The sequence below is a fragment of the Ranitomeya imitator genome, chromosome 5 (genome assembly GCF_032444005.1).
Source record: "Ranitomeya imitator isolate aRanImi1 chromosome 5, aRanImi1.pri, whole genome shotgun sequence".
NCBI classification, from domain to species: domain Eukaryota; kingdom Metazoa; phylum Chordata; class Amphibia; order Anura; family Dendrobatidae; genus Ranitomeya; species Ranitomeya imitator.
Window position 1 is genome coordinate 105,538,567 of NC_091286.1, and position 20,310 is coordinate 105,558,876.

General features: G+C 38.9%; 1 protein-coding gene across 2 annotated transcripts in view; it reads left to right on the plus strand.

Moving 5' to 3' along the window:
• The window catches only part of SLC8A1 (solute carrier family 8 member A1), a 469,783-nt gene that overhangs the window by 351,860 nt on the left and 97,613 nt on the right, over positions 1-20,310 (plus strand). The window contains exon 3 of one of the 2 annotated variants that reach the window (XM_069769002.1): positions 8,507-8,613. In XM_069769002.1, the coding sequence (XP_069625103.1) occupies positions 8,507-8,613 (107 nt within the window). Of the gene's footprint in view, positions 1-8,506; positions 8,614-8,991; positions 9,096-20,310 lie in introns of both variants that reach the window. The other variant, XM_069769003.1, reaches the window with a different exon arrangement.

The following is a 20,310-nucleotide window of genomic DNA, read 5'->3' on the forward strand; positions in this document are numbered from 1 at the left end:
GTTTGCTGAACTTGGTGGTTTCTCAGAATGCAGATGAATTCACGTTAGGCTTGAAGGACAAGTCGTGTTCTTCATAGGAAAACATTCTGTATTATATTGGTGATGAAAAGTATATAGATTTAGCAGGAGTGTAATGCTCCATTACTTCAAGTATTAGTCATTTTGAGGAAAAATACCTTTTTTGTCCAACAGTAAATTAAAACCAAACCTTCAGAGAAGAATTATCTCAAGAGGTTTCAGTAGCTATATTATATGGAAAATAGCAATAATTCACAAATGGATAGTAGGACCTGAGATCAAGAAATGTTATCATCTCCTCATCATGGTGGTCTGCTGTATTACCTCCGGTAGACTGCTTGTCAGCTTGTCGGAGTAAGATGTAAATTGAATACTCATCTTTTATTATCATATCAATTTTAACATCCTGTGCTGATGAATTTCCTAATACACCTTTATAGTGAATGCAGATCTATTCTTCTGATAAATAGCTCAAAATCCCTTTAAGGAGCTTAGAAATGTATTGCATACTATTTTATATTTAGAGTCAAGGATCAGCAGGATTTAGGCCACCTAAACCACTACAAACATGTTATCTGGGGTGGTGAAAAGTTCACAGTGATAATGTTCTATCTTTTGGCAAATCCTGCATAAAGGAGAAAAATAACTTTGACAGCTATATTTAAACAGCAGTAAAAGGTTTTCAGGAATGAAGACGCTCTCCTGAACAGTCAATCTAGCCAACCCTTCTCCTGGCTTGACTAATATCTCACAGGCATGATATGTCATCACAGACCACCTCTAGCAGCATCTGGCATTAGTGATGGAAGGTGTACTAGCCACAACTCCATTTGTGCATGTGCTGGATGCTGCTGAAGGTGACTTGTGATGATGGACCCATGTACGTCATCACAAGTGATGACTTTTGGTGATTGTCAACAGAATTTAGGCTCCCTAAATTATTACAGACAAATTATCTAGGATAGTGAAAAGTGTAACGATGGTGTTCTGTCTTCTGGCAGACTTGTAAGGGAGAACAATAATTTTCAAGGAAAAAAAGGGTCCAGCTTTCAGCTCCAATTGCAGATAAAATCATGATTTTATTGTTACTCCATTAAAATTATATACACATTGCATACCAGGATTACGAATGTTTGGCGTTTGAAACCTATAGGTTTCACAGAGGTCTCCCTCCTTCATTTTATTTTTATTTTTTGGAATATGTACATTTTTCTAATGGACTAACTATAAAATCACTTACATCTACAAACGCTGGTCAATGGCGTGGCCTCATGCTTCTGAAGTGATAGCCGGGGAACCACCACGGTGCAGGGAGACTACCGTACACAAGATGAGGTGCAAACAACAAAGGGTAAATTTTTGGGAAGGCAAGGAATGAAGTGGAACAGGGGTATGCAATGGCAAAAGATAATTTACAAGAGTATTCTTTAGCTGGGCCGTCAAATAGCACGGTGCTCCAACTATTACAGAATCAAAATACGTCACACATGCAAATGCAAGCAATAAACAAAGAATGATGCTACTCTACGCATAGCCTCCCTTGCCTTTACTAAGCAGGCCACACGGCTGCCGTGTTCTGTCTGTTGAAACCTACACTAGGCCCTGACATGTGCACAAAACAGGAACAAACTAACGGTGATGTTGGGGACTCAGATCCAGTCCCGGGGGCCCCCAACAGTCTAGTACGGTGGTGCGCACGGCACTCTGCCATCTCCATGAAACGTGGTCTTCTCCTTGCTTCTGGATCCAGGAGGTGCTCCTGGAAACTGTAAATCCCTTTCTCAGTATTTTCATGGCTTCTCAAACTTGCACAGGACAGCCACCCTTACTATGCCCTGTCCCAGGCTGTGGGTCCTCTTTTACAGCTACAAGCACAAAGTTCTCTGCACAAAGTTCTCTCCAGCAGCTTCAGCTCATACAAACTGTCCAGGCTCCACCCCTCCCCTCAGCACAGTGCAGTTCATTCTCACAGTCTGTTGCAGGGGGAAAGCAGAACATTCCATCACACCAGGCAAGGGGCCTGTCTCTTAAAGTGGCAGTGTGTTCCTTACTGTCCATAACAGCACTCCCCCTACACTTCCTTAATATTAGGAATAGAATAGCTGAGCTGGCATTTTTTTTCTTTATATTTAGAAAGGTGCTGTGGTGGATGTACTCTCCTGAACAGTCACACTGGACACTCTCTCTTCTTACTTGATTGATATCTCACAGACAGTATATGTCATCATAAAATACCTCTAACAACATGTGGAACATGTGCAGTAAAGTAAGGTGTACTGGCAACCACTCCACTTGCCTATGCGCCGAATGCTGCTGAAGGTGATGATGTATTCATGAGCTCTATCATAAATTGCGTACCATGACCAATGATCTTGTGTCAGGAGAATTTTAAGCCCCTAAACTGCTGCAAATATGTTACCTAGAATGGTGAAAAGTTTGTAATGACCATGTTCTATCTTCTAACAGATTCGGCATAGAGGAGAAAACTAACTTTGACAACTGTATTTAAACAAATGTAAAAGGTTCCAGGGTGGGTCTGCTCTTCCAAAATAGTCAACCTTTTCAACCCCTTTTCCTGGCTTGATGGATAAATTACAGGCATGATATGTCATCACAAACCACCTCTAGTAACATTGGCCATATGCACTGTGAAGGAAGGCGTCCTGGCCACAACTCCACCTGTGCATGCGTATAATGCTCCTGAAGTCGAGTTGTGATGACGTATCTCGCCAGTGAAGCATCATGCAAACCAGAAAGGGGAAAGCTGGCATTTTGCCTGCTTGGGACTACATCTTTCCTCATGACTTTTACAGTTTGAGAGTTCTCAGTGGTTGATACCTTTTGATGGCTAACTGAAAAGATGCTAACCAGTGATGAGCGAGTATGCTCGTTACTCGCGTTTCTTCGAGCATGCTCGAGTGGTCTCTGAGTATTTTGGGCGTGCTTTTAGATTATGTTTATGCCCCCGCAGCTGCATAATTTGCAGCTGCTAGACAACCTGAACACATGTTTTGATTCCCACATGTATTCAAGCTGTCTAGCAGGCACAAATCATGCAGCTGCATTGACATAAACTAAATCTCCGAGCATGTCGAAGTACTCGGAGACCACCCTAGCATTCTCAAAGAAACTTGAGTAACGAGCATACTCGCTCATCACAAATGCAAACAAATAGCAAGCTTTCAAGACTATTAGGTCTCTTTGTCAGGCAGGAGGAGGCCTGATAAAGAGAGCTGAGTAGTCTTGAAATTTTGCTATTCTTACCAACATTTCAGTTAGCAATTAAAAGGTCAACCACTGAGGACTCTCAATTTTTTTTTTACCTACTGGCTAACACGGTACAAAGATATATTTTTCCTGCACTACTGTTTGAATATTCTTCTCCCCTGTGCTGAATCTACAAGAGCAGTAATGATCATCATGTATAATGAAAGAACATCTCATTGAAAGCGTACACACCTGAATTGTAAGAGCCAAATTTGTCATCTTGTACGAGAGACGGTAAACTTTTCTTAATTCGAAACTCGGAAGTATTTGTCAAATAAATTAAACTTACCAAAGACGTCTTTTCCAGCAATTTTCTCGGGGAACGTTCTCGTGGATGTGCTTAGCTAGTGTCTTTTGATTGGAGTGTGATGATAATGGCAAAACACAGTGGAAGTATCATAACACAGTGATTACCCATTCAGACTTGTGAGTTTATTGGAACATAATCTGGTTAATTACTACCGGTTGATAGCTGCTGTCTGTAGTTCAAGATCAAAATCAGAGCAAAAAGTCCTCTTGCCCCTCCTGCCTCCCCTCTGTAAAGGATAATATAGTGGGTTGTTTATTGGCCACAACTATATTAAGGAAGCCTGCCTGGCATGCGTGATGTTTGAAACATAATAGGCAATAACAAAATAATTAGCCACTTTAAGGCCTTAAATTGCCAGTTTTGTGTATTATCCGGAAAAATGCTGCCAGTTCAATTTGTTTCTTTCAATCCTCCCAGCTGTAGCTTTACTTACTGTCCTACTGCCAAGTATATAAAACGCCAAAAAGAACAGCATGGATGGGACCGTACACTCCATTAGTCTGATGTGCTTCAATATTTCCTACAATTATTATATATATTATATGTGAAATAATTACTATGCTCCATGATGATGGTCTTCTAAGCTTTTATCCGTCTAAGGCTCTGGTAATTTCTCCATTCGTTTTTCCTTTTTTCCGTTTATAGGATACAGGGAGGGATCAACCATATGACTGACTGTAAGGACTTTAGATGGTTCCATATGTTTTTTTTATCATGGTGTCTCCCATTTTACCAGAAAAAAACAGTGAACTATATTTTGGTGGAATCTGCATTAGAGGCTCTTAGTGGAGTTTTAAACATAAATGCGAACGTTGCCTTATTCTTAAAAGGAATCATTTAACAGATTTTTGCTTCCTAATCTGAGAGCATTGTGACATAGGGATAGAGACCGTGATTTCAGCGATGTATCACTTATTGAGCTGTTTGCTGCAATTTTGATTAAAAAAACTGTTATTCCTGCTGTAGGTCTAGCAGTTCTCTGAATGCTGAACTCCGTATAACCCCGCCCCCACACCACTGATTGGCAGATTTCTGCTTATTCACATTGTACACAGAAATTGGCCAATCAGTGGCGGTGAAGAGGTTGTGCAGAGCTCATGAATATGGTTGATCACAGATTTACTAGTCTTCTATGGATAATATCCTGTTGATAAAACTGTGATTCTACCAAAGCAATCAGCCCAGTAAGTGACACATCTCTGGAATCGGGGTCTCTGCTTCTACATTATGCTGCCATCAGATTAGGTGGCAAAAACCTGATGACAGATTCTCTTTAAAATTTTGAGCATAATATAGAGGGTTATGAAAAGCTGTTGTTAAGTGTGTTTATGCCATTGATGTGCTATAGGTCACCTAGTCCTAGGATGTGGGAGCTTAACCCGTATATTGAATGGCTTTGAGTAACTTGTTAGGGATTCGCTCAGATCATAGAAAGATCATAATAATTTTATTTCTATAGCGCAAAAGTATTCAGCATCACTTTACATTTTAGAGGGGACTTTAGATAATGTAGCAAGCCAACACCAAACCCTCCTGTCCTTGCTGGATAGGGCTGCAGTAGGGTTAGGAAGCACTAAAAGACAAACAATTTTATATTTTGTTATATAGCCACCACTATTCCTAGACATTGGAACGAAAAGCCGACTCATGGTTTATCTATTACTGGCAAGACTGCGCTAAGGTTGCAGAGGTGGGCTAGAGATATACTGACGCCCCTCAGTGATCCCACAAAGCCTATCATTGATCGACATTGTATTTTATGGAATGGTTCCTTCATGACAAATCTTTGTAAAATGTTGCTTTAAATTTAATAACCGATTACATTTTATAGAAATTCTAGGATGTTACCGATGTCCATAGTCTACATTAAAGGTGCATTCACTTTCCAAGAGTTTGTTAAATAAAATGCTGTAAAAGTTCTGATCTAGTCATTTTGTGTCCTTCGAGCATCTTGATTGTATATAATTTGAGACATTTGTAAAGCCATCTTCAGCGGGTTATTATTTCTCCATGTACTATGTGTCAGAAAGCATTTTTGGCTTCAATTTTTGTGCTTTAGTCTTTGTAAAGTCGGTACAGGCACACATGTAATTGCTATAAAGTTATGGACTCTCGTAGGAGCGTTAGACATCATTTTCTCCATTATGACATGATTGAGCTTCTCTCAACAAAATGTCACCGCTACCAATGAAGACCTCACTCAAATTATAATTGACAATGCCTCGTGAATGTTTTTCTATGGCTTTTGCTCAAACAATCAAATTATCTGTGTTATGTTGGGCACTTAACCTTTCTGACAAAGGTCACAAATAATGGATTGGGTTTTTTAACCCTTGTCTGTGTCAGTAATGTGTTATTGAACACCTCTTAATTGTACTGTGAGCATATTCATAATGTGTTGGAAATACCATTGAACACACTGTCGTATCAAAGAATATGCAAAAATGTAAAACTTAAGGGCTTAGATTTTTTTTCTAACTATTGAAGGTGTTCATTAACCGTCTTTAAAGATTGGACATGTTTGTTTTTCTTAAATGCATGATTTTTGGGGAAAAAACAAAATGTTTTGCAGTTGGGATTTATGAAATGTGTACGGCTGTATAGCGGCTACAGCATTTATGTATCACAGTACATAGCAGACTGCGGAATAAACTAACCATTGAAAATAAACGAGTCGGTGACCAAACAGTCACAGAATAAGACTTCTTTTACACATACCGTTTTTGCAGCCCCAATAGATTTGGGCAGCAAAAACGGGCCACAATAATTTCACGGTGCGCCGTATGGCCATATTTACGGCCGTGAAAAAAGATTGAGCTTGCTCAATCTTTTTCACGGCTTACAGACACGGCCCCCATTGAAAATCAATGGGGCCGCAAAAACAACGGAAGCTTGTTTTTGCTGTGCACCGTGACTTCTAGTTTTGCGGAACGCCGTTTTTTTTCCCAATACTATTTCCTTAGTATTGGAAACCCAAAAAACGGCGATCCGCAAGTTTTTTGCGGTCCGTTATTGCAGCAGACCGTGAAAATTGCAGCGATACGGCCCGCATAAAAGGCCTGCAAAAACGGGCTGCAAAAAAAACAGTATGTGTAAAAGAAGCCTAAGAAGAGATCTATGGTAATATATAATAATATGATATAAAATATTACATTTTTATTAAAATTTTTTAAAATATTCAACCAATAAAAACATTTTACTAAACAAGTATATCTAAAAAAAAAGTCATGGTTTAATGTTGATGTTTTTATCTGGATAGGTATGGAGCTATTACAGCATGGTCTGGTCTGTACTTCTAAACCCCAACGCGCGTTTCACAGCTATGGCTTCTTTCTGGGGGTCTGTCTGACCAGACCAGACCACGCAGTATTAGCTCCATACCTAACACCATCATCCATGTATCCAGGTTAAAAAACATCAGCATTAAACCAAGACTTTTCATTCTAACATTGAGTCTGCGTACATTGAATTAGATCCAATATCTAACAATATTGGTGGAGTCATTTTTTATCTAAAAACTTTTGTGAGATATTTCATATTACTATAGATTTTAGGGAATAATTTAATTCACTGAGGTTTATATATATATACTAAATATTTATTTTCAATGGTGATATACTCTACATTCCTATGTAATAGTTCTCACAATAAGTCATAAACATATGGTCCGTACTTTCTTTTTTTTAGATATCCTTGTTTTGTGAAAAAAAAATTTTGGTTGAGTATTTTAATACACTTAAATAAAAATTGAATATATTAAATATATTACCATAGATCTCTTGTTTATCTACGTTTGGTCACAAACTCATTAATTTTCATTATTTATGAAGTGCTATGCTCAATTTTGGGGACAGATAGTTCTAAAGAATAAACTAACTGTCTAATCTGTCAGTGAGCTTGTTTGGTAGCAGAGTTTGTAACACTTTTATTCTTCTTCTAAACGATCTTTGAAGCTGGATTATGACCAAATGAAAGTTCAGCTCTTCAACTGGTCATAAATTAACTTGGAAGAGAATTATGTACTGTGAAACACAGATGCTGTAGAAGACAACTGTCCAAAATATGTGTATTTAAAGGGAATCTGTCAACAGGGTTATTATACCCCATCTGAAGGCAGAATAATGTAGGGGCAAAGACCCTGATTATAGCAATATGTCACTTATGGAGTTGCTTGCTGTCATTTTGATAAAATATCTACTTTATATGGTCCTCATCTACCAGTTCTCTTAATAGTGAGCTCTTTACAGCTCGACCCTCACCACTGGTGGGTTATACATGGCTCATGAGTATGGTAGACTACCTAGCAACAGGTTTACTAGTCCTCTAGTAATAATATCCTGCTGATAAAACAGTAATTTTATCAAAACTACATTAGGCAGCCCAAGAAGTGACACATCACTGGAATCGGGGTGTCTGTCTCTACTTTACACTGCTCTTCAATTAGGTGTCGAAAAACATTGCTAAGATTCCCTTTAAGTAAATAAGAATACCAAAGAAGGTGTGCATATCTCTTAAGTTATCAATAAATTTGGATCCAGCAGTAGAAAGAGACATTGGCCTAATTCAGGTGTTAGCTAAGGTAAACCATTTTTTTGTGTCCCAATCAAGTTAAGAACCTGTGATGTAACATATTCTATCATGGAAAAAAATGTATGTTTTTTGCTATTATGAAAATGTTAAAAAAAAAATCTGGAATTAGGATGCTACAACAAATGATCTCCGATTTCATTGGTTTACTCAGAAAGTAGGCGTCTAGCTTCTAGTTGCCTGTCTCCTTCCTTGACTTGACCCTCTTCTGTACTCCCGCCTTTGTCTAGTTCTGCTTTCTGAATGCTATTGCCTCGTTGACTTTCTGCTTCTCTTTTGTCCTCTGCTTCTTCTCTTCAATCTTGCCTTTTCCTCTTCCTGCAGCAAAACCATATCAGTGAAAATAATTGATGATGAGGAATATGAGAAAAACAAGACCTTCTTCCTTGAGATTGGGGAACCTCGTCTGATGGAGATGAGTGAGAAGAAAGGTGGGGGATCTGCTCTAAGGCTGAGCCCTAACCAGTAACCTGTTTGACTTACCACACTTGGTTGGCTTAATCCATTGTCTCATATGCACATGTCCATTTACGTATCTACAAGGGACCTTGGTCTTCAGAAGAACTCATTGTCTTGGCAAGTTACTTTTAAGTAGCTAGTCAGCCAAATTTTTTTTTTTAAAGAACCTTACGTCAATAGATTGTCCATTTTAAGAACGTTTACTTAGATCACATTCTTTTGCCCCTTGAAATACTTACATGGATTTGTGCAGGTTCCTCTACTCATAATAACCATCAGGCTTAGATCAATGTTAAGGCATGTGTGTGAGATTGCAAACATCCATTTCCCTTTGTCTTGTGTCCCCACAGGAAGTACATTACCCTTAAAATACTTGACAGAGAGGAGTATGACAAAGAGTCCTATTTCTACCTTGTGCTTGAAGAACCAATCTGGATACGAGGAGGAATGAAAGGTGTGAGAGTATATTAAGACAAACCGAGCAGCTAAAAAAAAAGAAAAATCAACTTTCTCTCCTGTTTGTAATTCCCTACTCTCACAACTTGCTCTCTCTCCTCTTGCTTGGCATCTGAACTCTGTGCAACGCTTTCTGTACAGCCTAGCCAACTCTTTGTTGATACTCTCCTAAAGCTCTCTAATCAAACTTCACATGTCTTTCGGATTGCGGAAATCAAGGGGTTAACACGGATCGAGAAAACTGATTGCTGCCTTAGCCCCTGTCTGTAAAGGGATGTTTACTTAGTCATCTCTTCCTTCCTTCCATTCACTCCCACTATACAAGTGCCATGTATAAGTATATAATTGCACAGTTGCCATCTTCTCCTGCAAAGGGTCCATATTAAGTAATCAAGTCACAGTAGTAAAGCTTATATAGCCGCTAGCCCCCTTGATATAAAAGCCTCCCCTACATAACCTATAAATAGCGAGCAGACAATCCTCTGCTGCTATGTATTTCAATTCATGCAGTTTGTAGCTTGAGACCATGTGAAGAAAGCAGCAGTCATTATTGCATCAGTCACATCAGCAATATAAGGCACATAATACATCGGGGAGGATTAGAAAAGAAGGGTTATGACCATATGTCACATCATTTCTGCCCTTGTACTCAAACTGCTCACTGAAGTAGCTGGCTCCTCTGCTTGAAAAAGGGGTTCCTAGTCAAGCCACCCTCAATTACGTCTATAGCACCAAATAGAGCCACCCTAATGGGTTTGAAAAACTGTTCAAGAGTCAAAAGCGCACACCCATAGAGCAGTAACGCCTGGTAAGGAAAAAAAGGCGGGAGTATGCGCTCAGCTGGTAGTGTTGTGTGAAGGCCCACCACCTGTAGACACGTGTATCTGCTGCTGTGGCCCAATGCTAACGGAGGGAAACCTCTTCCAGATGATTATTAGTAGAGGAGGACAATAGCACGTTTAACGGGCTGCGCGATGGTAAATAAGAAGTCTTTTGTTTTCCAAAATGGGTCTGTATTGTCCCAATGTGTTTCAGCTCCAGACCAACGCCTTTCTCAAGGTACGTTTTTTGCCCTGAGAAAGGTGACGGTCCGGTGATGAAACGTGTTGGGACAATAAAGAACAATTTTGGAAAACAAAAGACTTTTTGTTTACCTTACTGAAGCCCATTCAACATCCTAAAGGAGTTGAAGAAATATATTGTGATATAGGGACTCTATGTCCATCTTTTTTTAGGAGTTAAAATGAATAATAATGGTTCACATTCAGACAGACTTAAACCATTCTTACAATACCTTGATAGCCATTTTTCTGCAGAGGAAATGCCTGGCCAGCAAAGGATTCCCGTAGCAAAAGCAGGTGATGAGGCAACCACTTTAATCAGACAATCCCCTTCCATCTCCAGATGATACTATTATAACATAAAGCATCTGTAATATTATAGAGAGATGTCAGAAGTTCTCATTGATTGGATTCGGAGTGCTGTTAGAGCGCTAGGCTTCAACTCTCATTGGTTTCTATTGACTTCATTTGGGGTGGTGTTGGCCATTAAAGGGAACCAGTCAGGATGATTGTACACCTCAGACTAATGACACGTATGTATAGTCACTTTCCTGCTGATTAAATCCATACTTTGTAGAAATCCATTGTGCAGTTTTTGAGAAATCTGGTATTGAAATCAAATGAAAATTAGCCATAAATGCTCATTGTATTTGCAGCTCTACTGCCATGCCTCCCTACTCCCTGCCCACCACTTGCCTTATGTGCCTGACTATCAGATCAGTGAGAGAGGAGTGACCTGTCAGTCAGACAGAGGAGACAGCCAGTGGGTGGGAAATAAGGAGGAACGTCAGCTGCAAGTGCGGTGTCCCTCTCCGAAGCACTTGCAACTCATTTACATTACGATTTCAATGCTGGATTTCTTGGAAACTACTAAACTGATTTTTACAGTTAAGGTATGGATTTAATCCGCATGAAGGCTCCTGTACATGCATGCCATTAGTTTGAGGTGTAAAATCCTCAACACAGGTTCCCTCTAAAGCCTGATGCTCGTCTTTTATTTCTCTTAGATGAAACCAATAAGCGCTAAAGGGGTGATGCCTTCTGTTAAATGTGACAGGCCCTTCATTCTGTGCTAAAAACAGGGATCCTCACCCACGAGAATATCCAGCTTACCTCTATTATTCTACAGGGTGGGCCATTTATATGGATACACCTGGGTGGGCCATTTATGTGGATAAACCTAAATAAAATGGGAATGGTATATATATGGGAGGGGGAAAACTTTTCAAGATGGGTGATGACCATAGCGACCATTTTAAAGTCGGCCATTTTGGATCCAACTTTATAAATGGCCCATCCAGGTGTATCCATATAAATGGCCCACCCTGTATAGTTAAAGGCACACTATAAGGGCGCCGTCAGACAGCCATATTACTCACGCAAGGATCGCATTGTAATCCTCGGACTGGCCGTCCGCTCTCCTGATCTGAGCATAACAGCATGTGTTTCTATGCAGCTGTCACGCTCCGTTCATGAGAGCCGCCGGCCAGTCCGAGTATTGTGATGCCATAATCACGCGAGTAATACGGCCGTCTGACTGCACCCTTAAACAAACATTTTAACAGCATCATACATAGGAAGGTGCGTCACTATAGGTGAAACATTGGTTTGTCTTTGGTACATCATTCCTACTATTCAAGAGTCATATCGGCCATGTTGAGCCATATTGCTAGGGTCTTATGATCAGTAATGCCGTCCTTTCAAAAAGACACCATCATTTGTGGGGTTTTTTTTACTAATAAGGGCATGTGTATGATTAATTAACACATTAATGACATTATAAATATTAACTATAATAACAATTTCTAATTCCATCCTGCATGCAGATTTCATGTATTAAATTTGCATGAAATTAAATTTTAAAAGTGAACGGATACTAGAGAGAATAAACACCTAAAATAACAAAAAGAAAAACGTTTCATCATTTCAATCTTGCATTCTTTGAGTTGTTTCTTAAAACTGACCTGGCTTCATTTCTATCAGGCATATAATTATATATCCAGAGGATGAGTATCTTTTGGCCAAGTCATTAGTTTGCTTAATTAGGGCTAATGTAGATATGTCAAAATCTGTGGAATAAAATATAATTGTTGAGGACGTTCACTTTAGCTGTTACCCCCAAAAATAGAAATTAGGCCAATTGCATATCTTCATTAAACACATGATTTTCTGGGTCTTTGGGTAGGATACAAACACTTCTTAATTAGTGAACATGCATAATAATTATAGCAATCATTGCATAAATATAATGCCAAAAGAGACTTGGCTGGGTAATAAAACGCACCAGGTTGCTCATTTGCATTATAACCCTAAGATAATTTAACAGCACTATGTTTCCTTATGGAACAGGCCTAAGATGTTACTTAATTAGAGCCTTGTGGTGTTATTGTATATATTCTACTATGCCTTGCATTGTTTGACAGGCTTTTAATTAATATTTCTTAGTAAAAGAATTATGTATTTTAAATGAACTTATTTATTACTACTCATGATTGTGCAATGCCTTTTTAGGATCTTTGACACAATGAACAATATAAATGGTATAAAACAAGACATTTTAGGAATTAGTGCTAAAAATGTCCACATATAATATGAAAAGTAAAATTTATTTAGGAAGGGAATCTTTGCAATTATATAAAATATCCAATCATTATGCAAAGGCAAACGATTAATTAATATGACATTATTTGTACTAAGCCATAATATGGCTCCTATGAGGTCAGGCCGTCCATTTATGTCTCTAATCTCATGGCGGCGCATATAATCTGGTTTGTCAGATTCCAAAAAGAATCGTGGCGTGCTCCAACAGAGGCCATATTCATCCTGAGAAGCTTTGTTTTTACCCAAAGAAACCCAGGTATATCATAATATGGTAGACAAGGTGCAGCACTAGACCACTTCTAAAAAAAAATGATAACTTTACAGGATAGGTCACCCCAAACACGACAGCATGTTTTTCATAGACCCATGAAATAAGTAAAGCAGTTAAGTTAAAGGGAATCTTTCGCCAGGTTTTTTACTACCTCATCTGAGAGTAGAATAATGTAGGAGAAGAGAGTCTGATTCCAATGATGTATCACTTAGTTTACTGGGTGCAGTAGTTGTGACACAATCAGAGTTTTTAGATGTAGCAGAGCTCAGAAACTTGACACTGCTGATACCACCACTCTCTATGTAAATTGTGTATTAACAGGGAGCTACTTATCAGAATAAGGGGGCGTGGTTGGACCAGTGCTCACAGGAGCTGTAGTCCAGGCAGTGATAATCTCTTGGTGATAAGACATTCATTGTATTGAAACAACAGGATACAGCCTAATAAGTGATACATCAATGAAATCTGTGTTTCAGCCCCTACCTCAAGCTTAGATTACATAGCAAAAACCTTCCATCCGATTCCCTTTAAGTATCTCAATAATTTTTTTTTTTTTCACACTCGGAGGTGGACACCTGGATAAAATGTATATAAACTTATCAATTCACTAAAAACGAGGCCAAACATTGTCATCTAGCATGGAAAAGTTTTCTGTCCTCTTCATAAATAATGATCCTGCCCACAAGGTGATTGCGCTGAGTGTCCCTAGCCGTACAGTTCTTCTTTCTGTGGACCGCTTCTCCATTATCACTATTCATTTGTGTTTCTTATCCTTTGTCTGTCTTCTATGTGTTCTCTTTACAGCCCTGTTGTTGAATGAGCTTGGTAAGCATTTCATTTCCTTTGTTCCCATCTTTTCAATTTCCTTGTCTGTCGTAAATTGATGCTTTGCCCTCCTTTTTTTGCTGTCTTATCTTATTGTATACAATTATTTGATGTGATTTACATTTTACTTTGTAATGTGCCAGTGGTGGACCAGGAGTTTGTACAGTAAGATAAGATGTAGGCGTTTGCGTTCATGCAGATCTATTCATGCAAACTTGCAGATAACTAAGGTTTAAGTGAAATGTCTAATGAAAAATGAACTGTTTATTCATTAAACATAGATTTACTGTCGTGCTGTGATTAAAGATCTTCGCAGAGTCGGTAATGGGACCGTTGTGTTCCACAAATCCATTTAAATCAAGAAGCCCGGCTCTAGGGGCCGTAAATTGTCATCCTACGGTATCCAACATCACCGAGCCAACTCTGTCCTCATAGACCATTTAACAGTCCAGAAACTGTTAATTAGTATTTACTCTTCAGTCCGGGACTTCCCTTATCCTAGATCATTAATTGCCCAAGGGGCTCCACTGAACAGCGCAAATGTGCAGTTTGGTATTTTCCAATATTGATTCGTCAAAACGCAACTATCATGGAAAGTGAACAGGAGTAATGCTTGTCAAACGGATCAGTATGTATTATTTTAATTAACATTATTTTTTCAAATGACCGTTAATTAGACCAACCAGTCTTTTGCCCGAGTCACATTCAATAAATAGTTTAATTAAAGATCTGACCTAGAAGATAGTAATTAAAATAGTTGTAGGCTGCTTTACATAAAAGAACTCAGAAAGTTTTTGAGGATTAACGTTTGTCTTGTTTAAAATTAAAAAAAAGACCTGTTACCAAAACTTAAATGGGTTGTCCTGCTAACAAAGTATATTTGAATCAATAGCTCTCGGAATAATAGTAATTTCTACACTTGGATGGATTAAAATTAGTGATGAGCAAGTGTGCTCGTTACTCGAGTTTTCCCCACAGATGCATGATTTGTGGCTGAATACATGTGGGGGTTGCCTATTTGTTAGCAGGGGCACATTTATAAGATTATCTTAGAAAAGGAACATTTTTTAACACATCGTATTGTGGAACTTATTATTATTCCATGATTTATTGATTAAAATGTACTTTGTTTCCTTACAACCCCTTCATCATCCCTTTATCATCATTTATCTATATAAAAAAAAATATCAGGAGCTCTTTTTTTTAACCAAAACCAGCAAGTGAACTGTAGACAAAGATGGCACCATGTTGTTGAACCAATGGTATTCATTCTACTAATTCTTCAGTTTCAGAAGGGGGCATTCAGAAAGGGCAATAAACACATACTTTCTAATAATAAATGAATCTATTTGTCCTTTTCCATAAATCATGGCCATAACTATTTACAAAAATAAATGGTCCATTTGATATCTACAGTTTACAGCTTATCGTTTTACTTGAGTGAAAAGGTAAAGTAATTGATAATTAGGGCAGAAAAAGAAAACAATGAGGGCAGGGTGACACTACTATATAGTGTGAGCTGTTCTACACATAAAGTCCAATGTTAGAGATGACAGGAAGTTTACTACTCCTTCAGTACTACTACAGGAGAGGTTTTAGGCCTTGAGACCACCATCACTATTTTCTAGTATGGCAACAGGATAAGAATTATGTATATTCTGGCTAATGCAACAAAACATAGAAATAATACTAAGGAACCAGTGAGCACCATATTCTCATTCCCTATGAGGAGTCTTAGGGTTGGAGCCACTTCTCTGTGACACTAGTGTGTCCTCCTCATGACTTGATTGGCATCTTTTTAATAAGTCACCACCAGCAGCCTCAGGTACATGCACAATGGCCACAACGTCATCTGCACACTGCATATGCCAGAATGCCACTGAAGGTGGCTTTGTGATGACATGAAAATGTCAGTCAAGTCAAGGGAACGACTGGCCAGTTTGACTCTATAATAGAGGTGCTCCACTCCCATTACTTCTTACATGCCATTAGAATATGCAGTAGTGCTCTGTGCTCTTTTTCTTTGTTTTGCTGCATTGGATATCATGGACAACCTGTTACCTTCTTGGATAACATTTAATTTGTAGTTAGGCGCCTATATTATCAATCCTGACAGGTTTCCTTTCAAGTGTAGAATGACTTTGAAGTCATAGAATCATACTACACCACTGAAATCCAAATCTCTTCACGCAACCCCCAGGCCACGATTCAGTCACTGCTCTTTGGCCATGGACAGGAGTTGCGTGAACTTCCTTACCCTCCAGAATTTCCTTACCCTTTGGGATCCCGGGCTCAGCTTATTAGCTTGGCTGGCGAGACATCATCTATAACTCACTTATTGCTCAGATGATGTCAAAGCTGGCCAACTAATCAAACTTTGAACCACAGAACTCTGACCTGTACCGTGGACCGTGGTTGAGCAAAGCGATACATTCATCTCTAATGAGAGGGCTATTTCTCATGGCTAACACATTTTTAATGTTTTTTTTTAATATAAATGTCCATCACATGTTCTATAATGATATCTAGGGTTTTGATTATTCCTGTTGTTGCAGGTTAATTTATGTTTTCCCTCAATATTGTTTTAGGAATAGTTCCAGATGGCAGCTTCATTATTTCAATTTTCATAATAGGTTTCTGCCCTAATCTTTTGTTACATTGATAGTAATCCTATTCAGTTCTTCCCAAAGCCATTTGGAATAAATTTCTCATAAGCTTGCCTTTAAAAAGTTAACTCTGCCCATAAAGTAATTTGCAAACCACAAAGATGTCGTAAAACGACAGCAAATACTGTGCAATGTGTCCAGTTCTAACATTAAGAAAATCAGAAGGATAATTTGTGTGGACCCGAGGGCTCTTCCGATAATAATAATGTGATTTGCATCATATTATACAAATCCATATAAAAAAAGAATATCCGAGCATTCACAGAAGCTTTATTACATGAAACAGCACGACTAGTAAACAGCCAAAATAAACACAAGCAAAATTAATGGGATCAGTAGAGTTTCTGCTGCTCTCCTGTTGTACTGGAAATGACCCTTCGATTGACAGAGATTTGTTATTGGTATTTTGTAAAGAAGTTAACTGTAAAACTGTATAAAAGGAAAAAAAATCAATTCTGTTCAATTTTTCATAGAAGAAAACGTTGAGATAGCCATATGGAAGGGGGAAATTATAGTGAAAAATACATTTAATTTGGAGACAGTATGTTCAGTGCTCCAAAATAAGGTAGCAGATGTTTGAGAATGTGACATGATGAATACAAGCCTATTGCTAATTGCATATATATTTATATACATACTGTGCATATACACATACATATACAGTTAGGTCCATATATATTTGGACAGAGACAACATTTTTCTAATTTTGGTTATAGACATTACCACAATGAATTTTAAACAAAACAATTCTGGTGCAGTTGAAGTTCAGACTTTCAGCTTTCATTTGCGGGTATCCACATTAAAATTGGATGAAGGGTTTAGGAGTTTCAGCTCCTTAACATGTGCCACCCTGTTTTAAAATGGACCAAAAGTAATTGGACAGATTCAATAATTTTAAATAAAATATTCATTTTTAGTACTTGGTTGAATACCCTTTGTTGGCAATGACTGCCTGAAGTCTTGAACTCATGGACATCACCAGACGCTGTGTTTCCTCCTTTTTGATGCTCTGCCAGGCCTTCACTATAGTGGTTTTCAGTTGCTGTTTGTTTGTGGGCCTTTCTGTCTGAAGTTTAGTCTTTAACAAGTGAAATGCTGCTCAATTGGGTTGAGATCAGATGACTGACTTGGCCATTCAAGAATATTCCACTTCTTTGCTTTAATAAACTCCTGGATTGCTTTGGCTTTATGTTTTGGGTCATTTTCCATCTGTAGTATGAAACGGCGACCAATCAGTTTGGCTGCATTTGGCTGGATCTGAGCACACAGTATGGCTCTGAATACCTCAGAATTCATTCGGCTGCTTCTGTCCTGTGTCACATCATCAATAAACACTAGTGACCCAGTGCCACTGGCAGCCATGCATGCCCAAGCCATCACACTGCCTCCGCAGTGTTTTACAGATGATGTGGTATGCTTTGGATCGTGAGCTGTACCACACCTTCGCCATGCTTTTCTCTTTCCATCATTCTGGTAGAGGCTGATCTTGGCTTCATCTGTCAAAAGAATGTTCTTCCAGAACTGTGCTTGCTTTTTTAGATGCTTTTTAGCAAAGTCCAGTCTAGCGTTTTTATTCTTGATGCTTATGAGTGTCTTGCACCGTGCGATGAACCCTCTGTATTTATTTTCATGCAGTCTTCTCTTTATGGTAGATTTGGATATTGATACGCCTACCTCCTGGAGAGTGTTGTTCACTTGGTTGGTTGTTGTGAAGGGGTTTCTCTTCACCATAGAGATAATTCTGCGATCATCCACCACTGTTGTCTTCCATGGGCGCTCAGGTCTTTTTGCATTGATGAGTTCACCAGTGCTTTCTTTCTTTCTCAGGATGTACCAAACTGTAGATTTTGCCACTCCTAATATTGTAGCAATTTCTCGGAAGGGTTTTTTCTGTTTTCGCAGCGTAAGGATGGCTTATTTCACCTGCATGGAGAGCTCCTTTGACCGCATGTTTACTTCACAGCAAAACCTTCCAAATGCAAGCACCACACCTCAAATCAACTCCAGGTCTTTTATCTGCTTAATTGAGAATGACATAGCGTAGGGATTGCCCACACCTGTCCATGAAATAGCCTTGGAGTCAATTGTCCAATTACTTTTGGTCCCTTTAAAAACAGGGTGGCACATGTTAAGGAGCTGAAACTCCCAAACCCTTCATCCAATTTTAATGTGGATACCCTCAAATGAAAGCTGAAAGTCTGATCTTCAACTGCATCTGAATTGTTTTGTTTAAAATTCATTGTGGTAATGTCTATAACCAAAATTAGAAAAATGTTGTCTCTGTCCAAATATATATGGACCTAACTGTACATAGTTGTACGTATGTGCAATGCACGAAGCAATTGAAAAATGTAATAAAGTTTATAATCCACCACATTTTGTCAAAAAATTCAGGAGAATAAATAAATTGCAGCAGTTTGGTAATGTGACTTAGCTTTGGTGCTCTTTGTTCACTGCAGCTTTTTCCCCACAAACATACTAATCTTGGATCAGTGGCAGTCAGAGGAGGACCCCACTATGAGAGCAGCATAGGGGCCCTTTGTTATCCAATTGCTCATCATATGCACAACTCCACCTGCTTTGGAGGTAGCAGTGGCCACTTTGCACCTGTGCGTCTGCACTCATTACACCAATATGTCCACCCCTGTCTTCGATCCGTTTCCATCACTTGTGGGCACACTCTATATACAGCTATATTGACCCACAATTGGCTTGAATGTGGGCAGAATAGTTTTATCAGTTACTGTGTGTGGAGCATGAGTTGCTCTGTACTACAGAAATGTAGAACGATCCAAATGATTTATATTGGGAGATCTTTTTAATCAGAAAAGCAAAAAACATCTGGAGGAATTTCAGTCAGTGTGATCTACTGATCTATGGTCTATTGGAGCCTTTCTCCTGCATAGAATGTGATCTACTCACATGTAAGGTATTTATAACATATTTGAACAAAATTTCCACTTTAAAGTGTACCTCCTATTCTTGATGAAATGTACAAGATGTTGGATTTTACAGATACAGCCGGCTGCTCCTCCTGTCTTTCTGCAGTAGCCCGTAGAAAGCTGGCCATACACATTAGATAGCTGTATCATTTGGCCTAACATCTGTTTCTCTCAATTCCCCCATACATGGGAGAAGTAAGCCCTCCTGTTTTCTATGAAAGAGCCAAGGCTGGAGGAGTCCATTATCTCTGCCGCAAACCAAAGGATTGGCCATTGAAATTCACCAGGTTGTATTGGGAAGCCCCCAAACACATCAGATGATCAGCCACTCCCACCTTGATGAAATGTACAAGATGTTGGATTTTACAGATACAGCCGGCTGCTCCTCCTGTCTTTCTGCAGTAGCCCGTAGAAAGCTGGCCATACACATTAGATAGCTGTATCATTTGGCCTAACATCTGTTTCTCTCAATTCCCCCATACATGGGAGAAGTAAGCCCTCCTGTTTTCTATGAAAGAGCCAAGGCTGGAGGAGTCCATTATCTCTGCCGCAAACCAAAGGATTGGCCATTGAAATTCACCAGGTTGTATTGGGAAGCCCCCAAACACATCAGATGATCAGCCACTCCCACCAAAATCGGGGTTTCTGGCCTTAGCTTTTGCAACACTTCTTTGTTTCCTGCCTCCTAAGTCTCCTTATTCACTCTACTGTATGTACTGTAACATTTATTGACTGTACCAAGTTTACTATTATAAAATGAGGATGCTTTAGTTAGACTTTAAGGAAACCTGTCACCATGGAAAACAATATTTACTTGCAGATACAGGCTTAAACTGCAAGTAAATAG